The following is a 13099-nucleotide window of genomic DNA, read 5'->3' as shown; positions in this document are numbered from 1 at the left end:
CGGAGGTTTCTCGTCCTGGGTTGTCGATGTTGAAGCTTCCGCAGTAGACGGACCCTGCTTCATCTCAACTTTCTCACTCTTAACTCGTTTTACTCTAACCATCTTTGAATAGATTGTGCTGAGCAGATAGCTGAGAAAGTGTACGGATAGGATCATTTTTAAAGGAATATTGAACCCTCCCCCTTTTGTTTGATTGGATAAGATATTCTCAGAAGTTTTTATTACAAATGCATATATATATGTGCGTTCGTGCTTGGGGAGGGATTAACGCTGTGTGCGTGTGCGCCCCAGGAAAGACATTGCACCTGACAGATTTAGAACCGGAAGGTCATTAAAGGTCAAAAGGTCAGGGTAATAAAACTGTCACTTTGAGTTTGACGAAAAGTGGGGTATATTATCTCTGGCGCTGCCTCCGACCCCCACCGAGACACGGACAGGCGGTGGGGCGCTGCCTCCGACCCCCACCGAGACACGGACAGGCGGTGGGACGTCGCCTCGGCCGATCCCCACTGAGACACAGAACGGCGTTGCCGTCCCCCTCAGGAACGCTGACCGGCAGAGAAGGCACAGAAAGGTCCCCGGGCTCGGCAGAGGGCGCAGAGAGGTCCCCGGGCTCGGCAGAGGGCGCAGGGAGCTCAGAGGGCTCGACAGAGGGCACTGCAAGAGAGTCAAGAGATGGGGCTGTGTGATCGGGCTGACTCGAGTGACGGGAGGAACGGTGAACTGGGAGAGAAGATGGCTGGAGACTTGTGAATGAATTACTTAAATGTCCTTTTAACCGATTTACAGTATTGAAAATGTTGGAGTAATGGGACAAACTGAGGAGACCAGGATGGGACAGGATGATTCTTTCAATTAATTGGAAAGTGATAAAGTTGTGCACAGAGTCTGAGTTGGAAGCAGTTGAGGAGACCAGTCTATTGATTTGATTGGATATGGTTGTGAGTTCCTCGGGGGAAAACGGTGAACTGGAAACAGGATGACAATAGTGACGTGGGAGATAGGGACATTGTAGTGTCCAATTGAACAGACCGAGAGCTAGATGTGACGTCCGGCCGATCAACCGGAGAGTCTGTGGTGGCAGCGATCCAATCCACCGGAGAAGCCGTGGTGGCGGCGGTCAGTCCTACCGGAGAGGCTGTGGTGGCAGGCACGGCTGACTTTCTCTTTCTCCGACAGCGGTTTCCAGACGCTGGGGAGACGAGTGTCGGAGTACAGGGCCCCTCCAAAAAAGTGAGTGGATGCCCCTCTCGCAGCTCAGCCAGAATCTTGGCCTTGTCCCACGGAGTGAGGGTAACGCCGACAGAGGAATCTGCTAGGTTCGAGTTTGACTGGTCCATTCTGTCATGATTAGTGGTGGTGACGGAGGCGAACCCAGAACGCAGACTCATACTTGTAAAGAAACTAATTTATTAAACTAGTGACAAAACGAAAACAAAAGCTGTCGAGGCAGCAAACTAATAAGATGAACTCTAAATCAAATCTACAGGAAACAAATGCCAACCAAAACAGGAGCAAAAACAGGCGCATAAACAGGAACAAGAAACAGGAACGGGCAGGACAGAAACTAACAACATCAAACAATGGACCAGTGAGGTATGGGAAGAGTGACCGGGCTTTTAAGACTGGGGATAACAAGGTGAGTGGGAACAGGTGGAATGATTACTGAGTCGGGACAGGTGAAGATGGGCGTGGCTGACAGAGAAGGGATTGACTGGGGGAGAGTGAAAATGAACATGAACATGAACATTAGACAAAACGAAAAGCAAGTACAACCAAATGACACAAAAGAAACAAAACAAAAACCAAAGAACTAAAATCAAAATAAAACAAAATCAAAACCCAGAAAAAAGCCAAATAACCACAAAAAGGAGAAATTTTCCCCATGTTTTATAATTTAATTGACAGTCTTATTTACTTTTTCAGTTTAGTTCCAACAAATTATATTTTAACCACATTATTTAAATTGTACTGTTTATAAAAAATATTTTTTGTTTTTCCTTTTCCTCATAGATGCATTTTTGTCTCTTTATTTATTCTTTTCTTTCCAGCAGTCTTTTTTTTTTTTCATGTGTTGATTTTACATTTGTCTGTGTTCAAATGTACAGCTTCTCCTAAGGGATCCTGAGGGGTTCCCAGACCAGAAGAAATATGTAATCCATGTGTGTCCTGCTGGAGTTCTTTTTCCAGTTCATTTACCATAATTGGTGCTCAGTGATGGTAGATAAATAAAATGATTCCATACAATAAAATGAGTTTTAAAAGGACAATAAATATCCCACAAAACAAAAACTATTAAATAGGATAAAAAAAACTACAATTACAGTTAATATCCCATGGAGTTTTGACCTCACTTCAGCTTCAGTGTGTCAAACTTCGGGCAGAGGGAACCTGAACAGAACTTGTCCTTTCTGCAGTCAATGCCATTATTATAGACTAAAACAAGGGAGCCAGCAATAATTATCATATCACTACAAAATCATGCAAAGAATAAAATGTCAAATAAAACATAACATAACATTAGCTACTTTCTGTTCAACATCTTTTTAAACATTTATTTTACCAGGAAAGAAATTCATTGAGATTATTCTCTTTTACAAGGATTTCTTGGCCAAGACAAGAACCAGCACAATGTGCAACATGCAAACAAGTGTTGAGGAGACAAAATATTACCTAAATGAAACTCAAACTTTAAAAAACCTCTCCTCACGACGGACCGGAAAATGCACAGAGAAACCAGGAGTCAAAAATGGTCAGAAACAGTATCTTCAGTTTAAAAGATTTATTAGCCTTAGTACTAAGGGAGACACTCCTTACCAGCTCACAGCAGGAACACCAGAAGATGTCTGAGCTAAATCACTAAGACATAGCATTTTAACCTAAACAAAGAACTGGCTCATCCTCATTCAGTCATCTCTCCGGAACCCTATATATGGACTTGTTTTTCTCCATCTTCTGCAGGTGTTCCTTCTTCGGAGGGGTTCCGGCTTCTGCTTAGCTGACTCCCCCGGACCGCGTTATCTTCGTGCTTAGTACCAGCAGTCCCATAAACTCCCATGACCTCGCCAGCCAGTGTAGAGTTACACTCATCCTTAGGTTAATACAATCAATAGAATTACAGAACATTAATACATGATTCTAACTGGTAAGGAGTGTCTATATTATAGTTTTCACTTCACACAAGCAAATACATTTACAGCAACAGTCTTAATAACAGTAACAGTAATATTAAAGTGTGTATAACAAAATATCAGGTAATAAAACATAAAAGAAATTGCAAGTTTAAAAATATCACAATTTGAGACACTTAAACATCGTAGGTGCAATATGTCTCTAAAACCCCTGACAGGTTTTGTTTAAAACTAGATAAACATCTGCTGCTAAGATCAGAAGTTATCAGGTGTCTTCAGAATAAGCTAAGTTAGGTATCTGCTGCAAATTTTTAATATAAAAGCAAAAGCATGATTTAACTCAGAAGCAAATATCCACACCAAAACTTTCACTGTTTAATTTTAATTGTTCAGTGTCTTGGAAATATCTCTTCCTCAGACATACATTAACACTAACAATAGGCTGACCTCCTCCCATCATCCTTGCTGGCCATATCATGTGGTCTGCTGCCTCTCCTCTGCTACTCCAAGCCATAGGCTAGTGCTGTTGTGGTGCCTCACACTTGGACATCAACTGTCACTAGCCAAAGGTTGGCATTGGTCTGTGATGGGAAACCCAGTCCTCTCCCAAATGACTCACTTCTGGCTCTCATATAGACAAATAATTGTTTGTCTGTCATTTTTCTGTGCATCCCAAAGACAGCAGCAGTTTGCAACAGCACTGCGCACAAATGGCAGCTAAAGATAGCTATGTGCAGAAATCATGACTGTGTGCCAAACTGCGCTCTTGTCTATTATTTACTTGTATAAACTTTATTTGTGGTCTTCATTTATAAAGCAGTTTTATAAATGACTTGAATAACAAAAATTACAGGTGAAAAGTAGCCAGTGCGTTTTCAGCACCACAGACGTGGGAAGAGCAATGATGATAGAGTGACAGTCAAGGAGAAACTATTTATTTCATTAATAGGATAATAGGAAACACAGAGAAATACCTGTTTACACTTCTTTATGGAAAAAGAGCACCTCAAGGCATCCTCAGATTTATTAAATTAGAGGCACACTGTAGTCAGATGACATTGATGACAGGTTCAATGTAAATACTAGTAGATGAAAAAAATATGTAATTTAATATAAAACCAATCAAAAATCTCATATTTTGTGAAGGAGCATTGAATGTGAAATACATCTGTGCTGCTGATTAACCCTGGAAACCCAAATAATTTGTATTTCCACAACCCTGAAAACCAAATATCAGCAATATTTATCCCATTATGCAGTTGAGATAAAAACGAAGGATAACGCCTACCTAGTTTTCTCAAACCGAAAATGCAGGACATGCACATCCTTACCAAACAACTTTTTTACATATCCCGCTTTCTGAAACAGGGTCCAGTACATGCAAATATTCTATAAACAGCAAAAACTTAATCATATAATTAGCCAGTAAAGCTTAATGAAACGACAGAACAGAAAACAAGCTAAACACAGTGTAACAAAGGTTAATGACGAAAAAAAAAAAAAACAGAACAACTCACCTCCATATCATAGTGCAGCAAATAGAGCCCCTGCTTGCATGTCTCCACACCATCCAATGCCTTTTATGTTTGTAACTTTTATTTATTCGCATAAGAGAAGTCTACAAACTATCGCTATAGCTTCTAAATCATCGGCCATGTTTGTTTACTCTAAATTCACGTATGGTATTGTGTGGTTTTACAGAATTTCCTGTTTGGAATCTGAATGTTTGTGAGTGGTGTGTTGCTCCTGCTGTGTGTGGCTGGACATCACAAACTGTACGATCAAACCTGTTATACCTAAGATTTTTTATTTTGGTCTCTTAGGTTTTGAAAATTGTCAGACAATTTTAAAGTCTTGAACCAGAACCAGACATTATCTAGACCACCCTCCACCCAGTGGGACGTGCCCAGAACACCTCACCAGGGAGGCGTCCATGAGGCATCCTAATCAAATGCCGAAGCCACCTCAACTGCCTCCTCTCGTCGTGGCGAAGCAGCGGCTCTACTCTGAGTCCCTCCCGGATGACCGAGCTTCTCACCCTATCTCTAAGGGAGAGCCCAGACACCCTGCGGAGGAAACTCATTTCAGCCGCTTGTATTCGCGATCTCGTTCTTTCGGTCACTACCCAAAGCTCGTGACCATAGATGAGGGTAGGAACGTAGATCAACGGGTAAATCGAGAGATTCGCTTTTTGACTCAGCTCTCTCTTCACCACGACAGATCGGTACAGCGCCCGCTTCACTGCAGACGCTGCACCAATCCGCCTGTCGATATCCCGCTCCATTTTTCCCTCATTCATGAACAAGACCCTGAGATACTTAAACTCCTCCACTTGGGGCAGGACATCTTCCCCGACCCGGAGAAGGCACTATACCCTTTTCCAGCTCAAGACCATGGCCAGGTAGTGGTTAGTTGACAGCTCCGCCCCTCTCTTCACCCGAGTGTCCAAGAAATGCGGCCGCAGATCAGATGAAATGACAACAAATTTGATCATTGAACTGTGACCTAGGGTGTCCTGGTGCCAAGAGCACATATGGACACCCTTATGCCTGAACATGGTGTTCGTTATGGACAATCCATGACGAGCACAGAAGTCCAACAACAGAACACCGCTCGTGTTCAGATCAGGGGGGCCGTTCCTCCCAACCACACCCCTCCAGGTCTCACTGTCATTGCCCACGTGAGCGTTGAAGTCCCCAAGCAGAACAAGGGAGTCCCCAGGAGGAACACCCTCCAGTAACACCTCCAAGGACTCCAAAAAGGGTGGGTAATTTGAACTGCTGTTCGGCGCAAAAGCGCACATAACAGTCAGGACCCGTCCCCCCATAGGTAGGCGAAGGGAGGCTACCCTCTTGTTCACCGGGGTAAACCCCAACGTACAGGTACCAAGATGGGGGGCAACAAATACGCCCACTCCTGCTCGGCGCCTCTCACCGGGGACAACTCCAGACTGAAAGAGTGTCCAACCCCTCTCAAGGAGACTGGTTCCAGAGCCAGAGCCGTGTGTTGAGGTGAGCCCCACTATTTCTAGCCGGAACCTCTCAACCTCACACACCAGCTCAGGCTCCTTCCCCACCAGAGAGGTGACATTCCAAGTCCCGAGAGCCATCTTCTGTAGCCGAGGATCAGACCGCCAAGGTCCCCACCTTCGGCCACAACCCATCCCACATTGCACACGACCCCTTTGGCCCCTCCCATAGGTTGTGAGCCCATGGGAAGTATATTGTGTAGTCTATTGTAATTTGTATACAGTCTACCCAATGTGTAAGCTTTACATACATGCTCCATGCCTTGTTTCTTGTGTTTTGGGGGGCAGAATTGCAGTGCTACACACAGGCCTTGCATAGTTACTACAGTATTTAGTGTCATTTTCTTTGTCTCCACGTAGGTAAAAACATTTCTAGAAATGGTGCTGTGTTTACAAGGATATTTTTAGAAATAAAAACAAAAAAAATGTTTTGAAAAAAAAAACCCAACATTGCAGGGTGGACTACTGTCAGCATGCCAATTGCACGCTCTCTAATAACTCCCTAAGTACAAAGCAGTTTTGAATCTAACCTCCAGCCAGTTACCGTGTGACCAAATACTCTGAGGACCAGCACATCAAAGATCCTAAAGACCCTCAGAAGGGAGGACAGATAGCGTGATTTGCATGTGAGTGCAGCGCACTAAAGTTTAAAGCTCAAAACTCCACATTTTTCAGGTTAACTTAAAAAAGCTTGGAAAGTGAAAAGTCATCAGAAAATAATAATGATAAAAAAACCTAGTTGCCTTTAATTGAGCTTACTGTAAGTATGTGACTGCATGTTGTGCATTTCTTTATGGTTTACTCCTAAATCTTCAGAACCTTCTAACCTAACCTCTGACTTTCTTTAGGACGGTGTTCTGCTTGGAGCAGTAGGGGCCTATGACTGGAATGGGGCTGTCTTGAAAGAAACTAAACATGGTAAAATTGTTCCTCCAAAATCTTCCTACAAAGATGAGTTTCCAGAGGCCCTAAAGAACCATGCAGCTTATTTAGGTAATACCAATGTGAAATGTGACAAAAAATAATTTCTCTTTCATTTCTTCTTGTTATGGTCTGTGTGGTTTGATGTGCTTTAATTCTGACCAGGGTTTTATTTTTATTTTATTATACTATTTTAATCCCCAATGGGGAAATTCATTTTCTGCATTTTAGCCATTGCACATGTGAGCATGGATTCAACAGTAACTAATAATAAATCTTTACACTTTTGTTTTCTCAACTGGCTCACTCCATTGATTAACATAAGGAAAGTAAGTGAAATCAAGTTATTGTGTTTAATAATCTTGGACACAAACACACACAAGGTAATATTTCTATCCCCTGGTCAGTACATTGTATTGACCTTTCTTCTTCTAGCCTTAAGTCAGTTTCTTACAGGCCTGTGACTTTTGGAGACTGGTTTATGACTCAAAATAGGCAAATATTCAGCTGCAGTCTGACTGAATGAGTGTTTGTGACCCTAGTGTCTCTAGTTTGAATGCAGTTTCAGGGAAAAGAAAAATAACTGTAATTTTATACCACAGTGAGCCAAATAAATATTCATAAAAATCCATAACTCTTAAAAAAATTACCAAAATATTCTCTAATGACCATGCCTACATGTGGAATTATTTTATTTTATTTTTATGTTATTGGATCGAGCACATTCTTTATGAAAAATTGAAAACTTCGTTCTCATGATATCCAGCTAACATGCAAAGAATCATAAAAAAATCAAAACTTTATTTAAAATTTTCCCAACTATTCTCACATCATATGTGGAATAATAATGAATAATGTATATGTGGAATAATGTTTGCACTTTGGGAAATCTCCACACTCAACGGCATCTGTACAAAAAATTGTTAACCTTCGTCGTAGCAGTGCTAGTCATACTGAAATATATTCAGAAATTTGTTAAAAATCAATAATGCCTCAAAAGAAATCTCAAAATATTCACAGATGACCATTGTCATGTCCTTTGTCTGCCCCAATTTTCTAATCCACCATAGTCTAAAGCTTTTTCCAAAATATTTTGCTAGTTTTCTACTAATTGGCATAATTTCAAAGAAATTTTTGAAAAATCTTGCAAAAAGGCACGATTCACAGAAAACACCATAATAGAGATACTGTATGTACATGTAGTAGTTGTGAAAGAATTCGCAAAAAAGGCATATGAGGTCAAATTTTGCAACTTTTCCCTCAAACATAGAGAGCACAACTCTATAGTTGATCGGCCATTTCCGCAAAATTAATGTTTGATTTGGCAGAGTTCAAATCTCAAATATGAGATAGCATATAAGCCACATCCACTTCATAATAATATTCAAGATATCACCTCAAGGTCTTAACCATCTGTACCAAGTTTGGTGTAAATCCGTCAAGCGGTTATTCAGATATAAACTTTTTGAAATTACAGCGCCCCCTATTGGTAAAACTGCATAAAAATTATTACAAAGTGGCAACATCCCATCCACTATTAGGATCTTAAGGATTTTTCCATAATCTTGAAGTATGGCAGAGATATTCATTGTTAATCGTTGTACTAGCTAGCGCTGAAGTATTTAGTAATGCGTCACTTTCGCAAATTCAAACATTTTTTAAATTTTTCCCATATGGCTTTAGCAGATTGGAACATAGATGTTATGTACCAAGTTTCACACTGATCCAGATTATAATGTGGGGGAAGTATTCAAAAGTAGGTTTTGCCTTTATCGTGCTATAGCAAAAAAACTAGTTAGGCGAAAGTGGGCGTGGCCAATGTAAAAACAACAAATTATACAAAGTTTAAGGTCCCATCAAAATGAGTGAGTTTGAGTGAAGGACTTGCGGTTTAGGAGTTATTAGCAAAAACGCATTGTCCTATGCTATAGCGCCCCCTAGGTATGGGATGCTATGATTTTTTTTGTCTTAGTAGTGGTAGGGTTTTTGTATCAGACTGCCTGATTGGCTTTTCACCAGCAGTTTCTGGTTTTTCTGGCCAACGTGTTTTAGTGGAGAAGAATAATAATAACAAATCGTGAAAAGTCTACTAAAACAGTAGGGTTCCCTGCTCTGCTGGGAGCAGGCGAACAGCCATGCCTTGCATTGGCTGTCCGCTCGCACCCGCGGGCTTGAAACCCTATAAAGATAAACTACAGTTTTAATTTCACATCCTAAAGGACTGTCGGCATACGAAAACAGACCTTGTGGATTGTTTTGATACCATTAAATATAGATTAATTTTCCAACCATCACAGGATGCATCTCTGTGTCACTGTCACATGAAAACTCTTCTTGTTTTCCTGAAACAGACTACAAGTATAAATTCCAGCCAGTCACAGACTCCTTATCACATTTCCATGACAAGACTCCAAAACAATATGCTTTATCTGATGAGTGGTCCTGACTACATGAAGTTTCTCAGTTTTTTGGTCCCTTGCCGAGCTGTATTTGACAAGTTCGAGCCAGTGACTCTGAGTCTTTTAGAGGATGTAGTTGGCCTCATAAAGCCATCTGATTCCTCTCATGATCCTGTACCCACACTCTCACTCACACCAAAAGAAAAATTTGAGTTACCAATTAACCAGTGATTTCAAATTAGAATCCATCCCTCAACCCATCTCTTTTGGTTGATGGATCCTGGTTCTGATAATTGATGAATGGAGGGATAGATGGAATGGCAGGATGGTCGGATAGAAGAATGGATGGATAATGATTGGTCAGATGGATGGATCAATAAATGATGAATGAACCAACTAATTTAGGTGAGATTTAATGGAGGAAATAATGTATGAAATAAAGTGTGTTTCAGCTTCTGTTCTCTTGTTTTAGGTTACTCCCTGGGTTCAGTGATTTCATCAAGTGGCTCTCAGCTTTATGTGGCTGGAGCTCCGAGATTCAATCACACAGGTAAAGTCATCATCTTCACCATGAAGAACACTGGAAACCTAACCATCTTGCAGGCACTGCTTGGAGAACAGGTCTGTGGCATACACATACTCTAGCTAATGAGTGTATGAGTGTAAAAATGAGTTCTGTATCAACATCTACTTCACACGTAGATCAAAATCCTTTATCCATTATTGTGCAAACTACTTGTAAAACCACACCCAGAATGTGATTATACAGCCAGTGAAAAGGGTTACAAACACACAAGTTTAACATATTTTTCTATAAATCTGATAAGTGTGACACATTAAGCAGCAATAGTTCAGGTGCAAATTACTTTCTTGGTATACAGTTTAAAGTTTACTCTTCTCCAAGTAATCTTTTAATTTAAAAGTCAGCATTTTCTGCAGACCTGAAGTTTTAGTCATGGTGTAAGAGACCAAGCGGCTAGGTATGAGGAACAGAGAAAATGCTGGTCTTAAAAACTGGATTTTTATTTACCAAAACTTTTAAGTTTTACTAAAATCCAAAATAATCATATGTAGGCCTAGAAAAGAGGTAAACTAAATATATTTTAAACTAGAAGCACTTGGAGAGTGCAAACCATTCCCATAGCTTCATTAAAAATGGAGCCACCAAATTCATCTTAGATCTAAAGAGTTCATTTGAACCCAAACAGTCAATATTCAGTCAAAAAAGTCAATATAACACACAATGGGTGTAGATGTGATTGACAAAACTGTTGGAGAGTATGTTGTTTTTTTAAAGACAGCATATTATTTAATATTAAACTTCTACAATTTTGTATGATACTGTTAATTTAGTTTGTCACTGTTTTTTCTTTTTTGTCACCGATTTCTCAACCAAACAACATCTATATTACTGGAAAAATGTGTGTACTGAGCATAGACTGTTATATGACAATGTTGCTGAGTCTGCCACCTGATGAGAGTGAATTTATCAGTCACCTCCTGGCAGACTGATAAATTCAGCTGCATCAGGTCACACATACATGGTCTATCTATGCTCTTCAAACATACATTTGTGCAGTAACATGGACACTGAGAAAACAAAAGTGTAAAGATTTAATATTAGTTACTGTTGAATTCTTTCACACCAGTATGTTGTTTTTGAGAAAAAGTTGTTTTATAAGCCTGAAAAACAATAAACAACGGGCCCTCATTCAATAGCCTAGCTTGAACGAAGACCTATGTTGTTTTCGCCATACTCTGTCCTCTGTGACTGATGAGATACAATTTATTGTTAACTATTAGACGGAACATCGCTTCAAAAGTGTCAAGACTATTATTTAATGCTTGGTTTGAGTGGTACTGCATTTTGAATTTTCTTCTTTTTTGAGATTGGGGATTATTCAGAAAAGCTCCAAAGTTACAGTGTTATGATTGAGCGAGGCAAACTCAATATGCAGACTCATTTGTAAGTAAAATCAAAACTAATTTAATAACAAAAGAAAAAGACAAAACAAAGAGTTGACATGGCAGCAAAAACAAAGTAACAAAAAGTCACAGAGGTGGAGGGGTAAATGAGGAGCGAAAAAAGATTGGAGCTTGAACGTGGCATGGGAAAAACCACAAGAGCAAGGACAGCAAAAACCAGACGGATTGAGAGGACGGAAATGAATGAGCACGTGAGACGTGAATGAACAGAGACTGATTTTAAAGAAACTGAGGTTGAGTGAGAAATGGGTTACAGCTGGGAGAAGACAAGGAACAGGTGAGGTGGGTGTGGCAGGCAGACCGGAGAATTACTGAGCAGAGGACAGGTGAATAGTGACACAGGAAAACACAGAAAGCCAAATGACACAAGAACTTAACTAAACACAAGATGAACAAGAAATAACAGAAAAACTCAAATCATGACATACAGCTCTGAATGTCTAGACCTTATCACACTAATACAAATGAATAATAATAATAAGAAGAAGAAGACTGATTCAAATCTGATTATCAGCATTTACAAAGTGTACTTCAAGAGATGTTAGGTAGGCTGCCAATGTGAGCACAAAGTGGGGCAAAAGTGGGTATGAAGAGACTTGTGGCAGATGACATCTTTTCACACCCAAAGAGTCTGGATACAAGATGAAGAAAGCAGTAAAAATATGATTTGACTGAAGTACAAACTGACCTTTGCACCATTGAAAACACTTTTACCAGTGTGTGGTTAAGGCCATCACACATGGGGTGCAACTGTTGTGGCTGAGTTAGCATCAGTCAGTCTCAGCTGTAAGTCATTGTCAGGAGGCAGTAAACCTGATTTCTATAAATTTAAAGAAATAGATTATGATGCAGCCACAAAGTTCTGAAAAGAGAAACACTCCTAAATGTTTGTAACTTTTTGTCTGAATAAACATACTGCAACTTGGACTTGTTTGATATTCAGTAAAAACTGATAACAGGAATACAGTAAATCATGTGATACACATTCACATGAATAATTTACATTTTATAAGAACAGTCTCAGGTACAATCTTCCAAACCATAGATTGTCATAATTTCTTTATTCTCTTTTATATCTTTTAGGCCCCTATTTCATATCTTGTATAGATGTATATTGTTGTTTTGGAAGTTTTTAAATGTTGAGCTCATTCAGGAAATGGGTTAGGTTAAGTATACATTAATTCATTACTTATTATAGAGCTTGATGGCAGCTGGTAGGAAAGACCTCCGATAACATTCAGTCTTGCACCTGTGGCTAGGTAGACTGGTTTCAGAAACTGAACACATTTTTTCCATATTGTTTTTAAAAGTTTTTGCATTATTTTTTCATCCACACAATTTTGAATTGTGAAGCCATGAAAATACAGTCTTGTTCCAAATGTTTAATTTTATTTTATTGAATTATATAAAATGTGTGACATGTCATTTGTCGACAGTAAACTTTTGCGAAATAGCTACTCACTGGAAGCAAAATAGTTAAAGCTGAACCAAAAAGTGTTTTGAAGTCAATATCAGTTGAAATAAAATCATAAAATATGCTTATTGTGAAAAAAAAGGCGTTTTTTTTTTATGCAGAACATTGAAGAAACCACTCAAGTGTTTTCAGCTTTTTCCATGACCACCCCCCCCCCCCC

General features: G+C 39.8%; 1 protein-coding gene across 19 annotated transcripts in view; it reads left to right on the top strand.

The window, feature by feature from the left end:
* The window catches only part of itga11b (integrin, alpha 11b), a 158273-nt gene that overhangs the window by 70196 nt on the left and 74978 nt on the right, over positions 1 to 13099 (top strand). For all 19 annotated transcript variants that reach the window (XR_005234294.1, XR_005234293.1, XR_005234295.1 and 16 more), the window contains 2 exons: positions 7008 to 7152; positions 9952 to 10100. Coding sequence is in view for 10 of the 19 variants with exons in the window: in XM_037980767.1 (XP_037836695.1) it covers positions 7008 to 7152; positions 9952 to 10100 (294 nt within the window). In the remaining 9 variants the exon portion in view is untranslated. The remainder of the gene's footprint in view (positions 1 to 7007; positions 7153 to 9951; positions 10101 to 13099) is intronic.

This window comes from Kryptolebias marmoratus, linkage group LG17 (genome assembly GCF_001649575.2).
Source record: "Kryptolebias marmoratus isolate JLee-2015 linkage group LG17, ASM164957v2, whole genome shotgun sequence".
NCBI lineage: Eukaryota > Metazoa > Chordata > Actinopteri > Cyprinodontiformes > Rivulidae > Kryptolebias > Kryptolebias marmoratus.
This window is presented reverse-complemented; position numbering and strand designations above follow the sequence as displayed.